Raw genomic sequence first — 8,455 nt, 5'->3', positions numbered from 1 at the left:
GAAAAAAAAAAAAAAAACAAACAAGAAGAAACAAAAAAAAAAAACTGGCACTGACTCTTTCCCTGGCATTATGCCTTGTCCGTTTATATAAATGTGTCCAGTTCTAGTGAGTGATAGAGGTGGAGGAGTCAGGCGATGAGGAAGAGAGGTAGAGAAGAAGGAGAACAAAGAATTAGCTCATTAAATATGACTATTGTAATAAGAAATTTCATTATGCAGTCAGCCACACCCAGAATTACATCTATAACATTGCTTCCTTTTCCTGCCTAAACAGGTTTACAAAGTTTGTAGTCTTGTGACAAATGTTTCTGTCATCTTCTACTTAAGTGAAACCCACCACCTAATGGGTCCTGTAATTAGAAAACTTACCTATATCTTCTAGGACACCTGTTTTAAGGGTGCAGGCCACTGACTAAGCAATTAACCTCTCCTTGCCACAGTGGACTTTTGCTATTTCCTCCATTGGACAATGCCAGCCCAAGGTACTCACACATTACCAACCTCAGTCATCAGTGTGGAACAATGTGTGAAAACACCTATGAGCTTCTGAGATACTTATCACTATATTGAGTTGATGCCCAGATGAACACAATAGATTCCCATCTATATGTTTCTAAGACACGTATATTAAAATAAAAAAATTCAAACCAGGAGTCACATGTTTCCAAATACAAATCAACAATCTGTATTTGTTAGATATTTGAGCATTGCCGACAGGGTAGCTGCAGTTATAATGACCCAGTTACATAGTTAGTGAAGGAACTTCTTCTGGGACAGGAACTATGAAGGTCGTAGTCCCAGAGGCAGGGGAAGATGGTAGAAACGTACTATCTTGATTCCAGAAAGATCATGTGAGCTAGGAAATCTTTTTTTTTTTTTTTAGAAAAATTGAAGATAAACTAGTATAAAGTTTAACACGATACAAAATAAAGTAGAAATTAATAGATTATCTAATACCATGGAATCTTCTCTTAGCAGACCTGTATCACAATGATTTATTACAGGTGAGACCTTACTGATATGGGTCTCCTGTCACTCCTTTCTTGGGATCTGAAACAGGCCTGCCTTATGCCAAATTCCATTCAACCACAGGTCATTTAATTAAAATGTCAGAGTAGTCCCCCTCCTTTAAAATGTAATAAACAATTTAGAGGACTCTATTAACATGTAAACTATTTTCTGATTTCTTACGTGTCACATTTCTTTCTGTACCTTATAAATAAAAAATACAAAAATTAAAATCCACTGGAAACATTGAAATCCAGACAGTATACAGAAAAATCTTACAAAGATAAATAATCTACTTTCAGTAATGTACTCTTAGAAATGCCGACGGACCCAAATTAACTTCAAGATAATTTATTTTTCAAAAATCAAAAGAATACAGTTGTATCTGAGCAGATTATTTCCTTAACTGAGATCTGGGGCAACATCATCCCTTAGTTGGGTATAAAACATCAACTTTCAGATAAAAATAGTTCTCATAGTTAAGTAAGGATTGCTTGGTTCCAGTTGTTTTGAAGCTCTGCATGCCACCATCATCCCATTTTGAAGACTGGAAAACTGTTTCAGTGAATGGAAATAAATTCCTGGTTAGTCGAGCTAGTTCTACACAAAGCCAAAGAGGAAATAAAAAAAAGAGAGCGCTTCTTGATGACCAAGACTGTCTGATATGACTCAGTCTTCCACTACCTAATGGTACACCTACTCATAATAGGGGTTGCTTCTGGAAGGAGAGAGAGAGAATGGATGACGAGGTGTGAATGGTTTTCACAATTTACTCTTTAAAAAAAAAGATTTTATTTTTAAGTAACCTGTCCACCCAACGTGGGGCTCAAACTCACAACTCCAAGATTAAGAGTTGCGTGCTCTACAGGGGCGCCTGGGTGGCTCGGTCGGTTAAGTGTCCGACTTCAGCTCAGGTCATGATCTCACGGCTTGTGGGTTCGAGCCCCACGTTGGGCTCTGTGCTGACAGCTCAGAGCCTGGAGTGCGCTTCAGATTCTGTGTGTGTGTCTCTCTCTCTGCCCCTCCCCTGCTCATGCTCTGTCTGTCTCTCTGTCTCTATCTCTCTCTCAAATAAATAAACATTAAAAAATTAAAAAAAAAGAGTTGCGTGCTCTACAGATTGAGCTAGCCAGGCACCTCCACTATTTATTCTTCATACTTTTGTATTTTACTGTTCCATGAGGAATCTATCCATGTCTTCCTTGACTTCCTAGTTCTTCAGAGCAGGAAAGGTCACTATTAGCTCATGAATGAATGATTTTTCACTTCATGGCTAATAGGCAAAGTCAGGTGAAGAAAAGAAAAACAAAACAAAACAAAACAGAAATTCAAGATTTCCCATTAACTCCTGATAACATTTGAGTATTATGCAGCTTTATACAACTGCAGTAGGGCTTATGTGATTCAAGCCCAAGTTCAAACTATCCATGTATTCTGGGGGCTGGGACACCTGCAGGTGCCTTTCATCTCTTACTTGAGTAAGTGCTATTGTTGAACTTTTTCTGATACTGTTCTCTGAGAAGCAATTGCTCCTGGAAGGGCCATTCCAACTGTAATCTCTTCTCTATGTCGGAAGGGATGGATCCAGATTCACACATATCTGCAAAGGGAAGAAATAGTTTCGAGAATCTGTTTTCACAGTGATAAGGTTGAAGTCCCACACATTTATTTAGTTACCTATTTATGTGACTAAAGCAGGATAATTATGTTCCTGGTTTTTAGGTGGGAGATCAGAAAAAGACATATTCTGTTGCATGTCAAATTTGCAGCTAACCAATCACCACACACACACACACACACAAACAACCAAGGGCAGGTTTCCTAAGAAACACTGCACATACATTGGACACAGATATACTGGACATAACTTCAAGTTATTTAACAATTCAGAAAATTCCTCAGAAACTTGAAATTACTAGAGAATCCCACTGAAGAAAACAGTTCAGGGCGCCTGGTGGCTCAGTTGGGTAAGCATCCGACTTTTGATTTTGGCTAAGGTCATGATCTCACAGTTTGTGGGTTCAAGCCCCATGTTGGACTCTGCACTTCACAGCGAGGAGCCTGCTTGGGATTCTCTCTCTCCCTCTCTCTCTGCCCCTCCCCCGCTTGCGCTCTCCCTCTGTCTCAAAATAAATAAACATTAAAAAAAAAGATAACAATTCAATTCTCTTACAGTTCGCTTTCAAAATACATAAAAATTTGTTTCGCTGGACTATAGCTGCTTTGTGATGATTTCTTCTTGCCGTAATAGTAGGACAGGAAATGGTGACTTTTTCTTTTCCTTCAAATATGTTATCCTCAAAGCTTCTGAGACCACAGCACGTGTGCTTGGAAAACTCAGTCACTAAACTGTCGGTTGACTGTGCTTCTTTATCACAAGGCAGCACAGCCGCTGCACGCCTGCTGCCAGGACTGGCGACCCGCCCATAACTTCCTTTCTGGGAAGCTGCACATTCTGACTTTTTGGCAGCTGGTGCCTCATCCATCCCCGGGCTCACAAAGGATGCTTCAGAGGCACTGGCACCTCCCCTCTTCCACCACATATACACACAGGATGGAGAAAATTGATGGGGAAAGGCCAGTTTCCTGTCTGAACTTAAGAGACCTTGCAGATACACATGACAGATGGGAATGGTCAAGTCCCAACATCAACTATTCCCATATGTTATGTTAAGAGAACTCTCCTGCTTTTTTTTTTTTTTCATTTTTTTCTAATTAGTCTTCTATTAGTTTTGGCCCAATTACTGATGAACTGTTCTGGAAACTTCCTAACTGAAGAAAACAGAGGGAAAATATGTAATGTATGAAATAATGACATATTATTCACTAACATATACATTATACTGACATTATTGTAATTCAATGATGTACACCTTATTTCTCATAATTGGTAAGATAATGACTCAACTTCCATTTGATGTCTGCATAGCACTTATGAAAGACATAGAGCAAATCCTCATCGCTCACTAAGGCAGGTTTCTCAGGGGGAACCAACAGACTTCAAATATCAGAATCACCCGAGAAGCTTCTAAACTCATAACCTAAGGTTGGAACACAGAATCCAAATATTCAAACTCACCCCAGGTGACTGTGGATTGTCAATAACGTTTGACAATCACTGCCCAATCAGTGAAGCCTTAAAATCCATTCTAAGAAGCAGAGTGTACCTCAACAGCCTCTTGTTATACCCTTCATCCACATTCTATTTTCAAAATAAATGGGTTTCAGTCGATCACTTATGTCTTCAGCTGGAAGTACTCTTTTCAAATTGACACATTTCTACCCACACACTCCTGCTAAGCAGCTGTGTCCTTCAGCTACAACCATTGTCCTATTTACAGCACAATTAACTCTCAGTTATGCCCAGCACACATTTTTTTGGTGAGGTTTCACATTCATGAAGACACCAGGAGGAGGAAACCTGCCCACTGCCTCCTCCTTTTGTGTGGGTGCCTTCATTGGCCAGTTGGGAGCCCTTGATTTCTTATTAATTTTCAGATATCAGCAATAACACTTCTCTGAGAACGCTCAAGCCTGACTCAAGTGAATCAAAACATATTGTGAATCTTTAAAAAGTTCACCCTGGTTGACTTGAGACTGCCAGTAACTTCTCTCTTCAAAGGTTGGTTCTTTCTTGGGATCAAAAATGAGAAAGTCTGTCTTGGTGCCACCAAATCTCAGGTATGCAGGAGACAAACCTCTGGCCAAAGTACGAAGCTTTGTAGAACTGTTGGAAGACAAGCAAGAAATTAAAGTTATTTTTTTCCAAGACAATCCAGTGAAACATGTTTACTCTCTTCTCTCTAGATGGACCTATTTATTAATATCTAGCTATACAGGAGGGAGGGAGGGAGAAGTCCAATGGCTATCACCGGGAAATCTTTTCAGTCTGAATCTTTTTTTTTTTTTTTAAGTTTATTTATTTAGAGAGAGAGAATGGGGAAGGGGCAGAGAGAGAAAGAGAGAGAGAGAATCCCAAGCAGGCTCTGTACCATTAATGCAGAGCCCAACACAGGACCAGAACCCATGAACCGTGAGATTATGACCTGAGCTGATATCGAGAGTTGGATGCTCAACCGACTAAGCCATCCAGGCACCCTTTAGTCTGAATATAATTGCACGGTCGCACTTCTCGGCACCTGCAGGCAACTGGGACCTCTGACTCTGGCAAGAACTTATATTTTAACTTACAAGTAGGCTAGCATTCAGTACTTTCAAAAAACTTGTAACCTTTTATGATTGATGGAGGAAAAGAGGTTAAGAGACTAGAACCTATGGGAAAGATGACTCTGTGTTTTTTGAAAAATAGACTGTCTTCAAAAATTTATGTTCCAGAGAAGTTCATAAATGACTTAGGATTCTTCCTCTTCTCCCTAGCTCCAGCTTTCAAGGAAAACCATACTTCTAAATTTAAGTCAAATGAATTAGATAGATAAGATTCTAATTCCTATCGGGGCGCCTGGGTGGTGCAGTCGGTTGGGCGTCCGACTTCAGCCAGGTCACGATCTCGCAGTCCGTGAGTTCGAGCCCCGCGTTGGGCTCTGGGCTGATGGCTCAGAGCCTGGAGCCTGTTTCCGATTCTGTGTCTCCCTCTCTCTCTGCCCCTCCCCCGTTCATGCTCTGTCTCTCTCTGTCCCAAAAATAAATAAAAAAACGTTGAAAAAAAAATTTAAGATTCTAATTCCTATCATCAACAACTCCAATTTGAGCAATTCTTTTTTTTTTTTTATTTATTATGTATTTATTTATTTATTGAGAGACAGACAGAGTGTGAGCAGGGGAGGGGCAGAGATAGAGGGAGACACATAATCCAAAGCAGGCTCCAGGCTCCAAGCTGTCAGCACAAAGCCTGACTCGGGGCTTGAACCCACCAACCGTGAGATCATGACCTGAGCCGAAGTCAGATACTCAACTGACTGAGCCACCCTGGCACCCCTTCAATTCAAGCAATTATAAATGCATATCTCATCAAGTCAAAAATGCTCCTGATAGGTGCCTAGTATGTGCTCAGATGGTACCAAATGCTATAGAGTGGAAGTAGAATGATTTATAATCCTTTCTCTCAGAAAGGTGAACATGTCATGAATATTTAAACAAAATTAAGAAAATAGGAGAGCCAGATAACAGGGATGGTTGCCATACATTTCTGAAGTCTCATACATGTGATTATGGCCACACTGTGCTCTGAATTCTCTTAAAACACATAAAACCAATGCTGTGTAGTTCTTTGGAATGGTCCAATTAATTAACTTACATGTAGGTTCTTTCAAATTGGAAAATCATTCTAGGAGGACTAATTGACAATACCTCTTAACATCCTAATAAATAGAGACCTTACCTAAAATTTAAAATTTTTTAAATCTAAAATTTTAGGATATTGCTTAACTATATACACTGCTATGTAAAATGTTTCAAAGATGTCTTCAGGGATGTCTGGGTGGCTCAGTCAGTTAAGCACCCGACTCTTGGTTTTGGCTCTGGTCATGATCTCACGGTTCATGAGTTTGAGCCCCATATTGGCCTCTGTGCTAAGAGCACAGAGCCTGCTTGGGATTCTCTCTCTCCCTCTCTCTCTGCCTCTCCCCTGCTCGCTGTCTCTCCTTCTCAAAATAAATAATTTTTTTAAAGATATCTTTATTTATGCTTAGGAAAGAGAAATTCAAAGATGGAAATAGACCAAAGGATAAGTCTCCTGCATTAAAAACTTCAGTGATTCCTCCTCACCATTTTTACTGTACTACAGGCACTTTTGCCTTCATGGTCCAATTCCTCCATTAAAAAATACTGAAAATTATATTTTATGATGATATTTCTATAAAGACAAACACTATTGTATTAAAATATTTTCTTTGACCTAAAAGTTCATTTTCTTTGGATCTTAAAAGAACTTAGAGGAGCTCCTAGGTGGCTCAGTTGGGTAAGCATCAGACTTTACTTAGGTCATGATCTCGAGTTTGTGAGTTTGAGCCCCACATTGGGGCTGTCAGCACAGAGCCTGCTTGGTATTCTCCCTCTCTTCATCTCTGCCCCTCCCCTGCTCGAGCTTTCTCTCTCAAAAATAAACAAATAAATCTTAAAAAAAACAAATTAGAATATTTTCATGGGTGCCTAAATATGTCGTAGATCCTAGAATGAGGAAATGCAGCACAAAGTGAGGCTTCCAAAATGTTATCGGCCTGGGATTTGGCACTGACGGAGACATCTGTTGGCACCAAAGAACACCAGGAAGGATGGCCTCTGCCACGAAATCCTCAAACCACTTGAAAATAAACGGAAATGCTAACTTGGACTACGTCAGGATCAGAAGAAACCCACTTCCACTTTGCTACAAACCTCAATAAAAAAAGCTGTAGGGAGGGGAAGAGAGCACTGTTATTTGACGGGCACAGAGTTTTAGTTTGGGAAGATAAAGTTTGAAGATGGGTGATGGTAATGGTTGCACAACAGTGGATATACTTTAAAAAAAAAACTTTTTTAATGTTTATTTTTGAGAAAGAGAGAGACAGAGTGCGAGCAGGGGAGGGGCAGAGAGAGAGGGAGACACAGAATCCCAAGCAGGCTCCAGGCTCTGAGCTGTCACCACAGAGCGCGACGCGGGGCTTAAACTCAAGAACCACGAGATCATGACCTGAGCTGAAATCAGACACTTAACCAACTGAGCCACCCAGGTGCCCTAACAGCGGATGTACTTAATGGCACTGAGTTACACACTTAAAATGGTTAAATGGTAAGTTTTATGTTTGGTATATTTTACCACAATTAAAAAAAAAAACTGCATTGTGTGATTTCAGCAATGAGAATAATATATATAGAAGGAGATAATGGGTCATTACTATGTACTGAGATGAATGGTAGACTCTTTTCTGATTTTATGAGTTTTCCATAATAAGCAAATGACATTTTAATTTATACAAGGTAGTTTTGTGTATATGTTTCTATTGTTTTAAGACGAGGTGAAGAAACCAAAATTTAGTGAAGGGACACATAGCTATCCATTCATTAATCAATAAATATACATGGCAGGCCCACTCTGCCAGGCATTATGCTAGTTTCTGGGGATACAATAGCAAATAAAACAGAGATAGCTCTGATATAATTTACAATCTTGCATATACATATACATATATACACACATACATATACATATATATACATACATACATATATACATATGTATACATATATACATATACATACATACGTATATACATATATATATACATATACATATATATACATATGTATATGTATATATATATGTATATATACATATGTATATATACATATGTATATATGTATATATATACATATATATACATACATGTATACATATACATGTATGTATATGTATATATATACATGTATATGTATATATATACATGTATATATATATATACATATATATGTATATATATACATATATATATGTATACATATATATGTATAC

At 38.8% G+C, this 8,455-nt stretch overlaps 1 protein-coding gene across 2 annotated transcripts in view; it reads right to left on the bottom strand.

The window, feature by feature from the left end:
* Positions 1-8,455, bottom strand: part of HPSE (heparanase) — a 39,972-nt gene that overhangs the window by 21,523 nt on the left and 9,994 nt on the right. For both annotated transcript variants that reach the window (XM_040479523.1, XM_040479524.1), the window contains exons 2-3: positions 4,590-4,735; positions 2,483-2,608 (exon numbers count right to left, since the gene is read on the bottom strand). In XM_040479523.1, the coding sequence (XP_040335457.1) occupies positions 2,483-2,608; positions 4,590-4,735 (272 nt within the window). The remainder of the gene's footprint in view (positions 1-2,482; positions 2,609-4,589; positions 4,736-8,455) is intronic.

This window comes from Herpailurus yagouaroundi, unplaced genomic scaffold (genome assembly GCF_014898765.1).
Source record: "Herpailurus yagouaroundi ecotype Mexico unplaced genomic scaffold, PumYag 28, whole genome shotgun sequence".
In the NCBI taxonomy this organism is placed as follows: domain Eukaryota; kingdom Metazoa; phylum Chordata; class Mammalia; order Carnivora; family Felidae; genus Herpailurus; species Herpailurus yagouaroundi.
The sequence above is the reverse complement of the archived record's forward strand: the minus strand, read 5'-3'. Positions and strand labels throughout refer to the sequence as shown.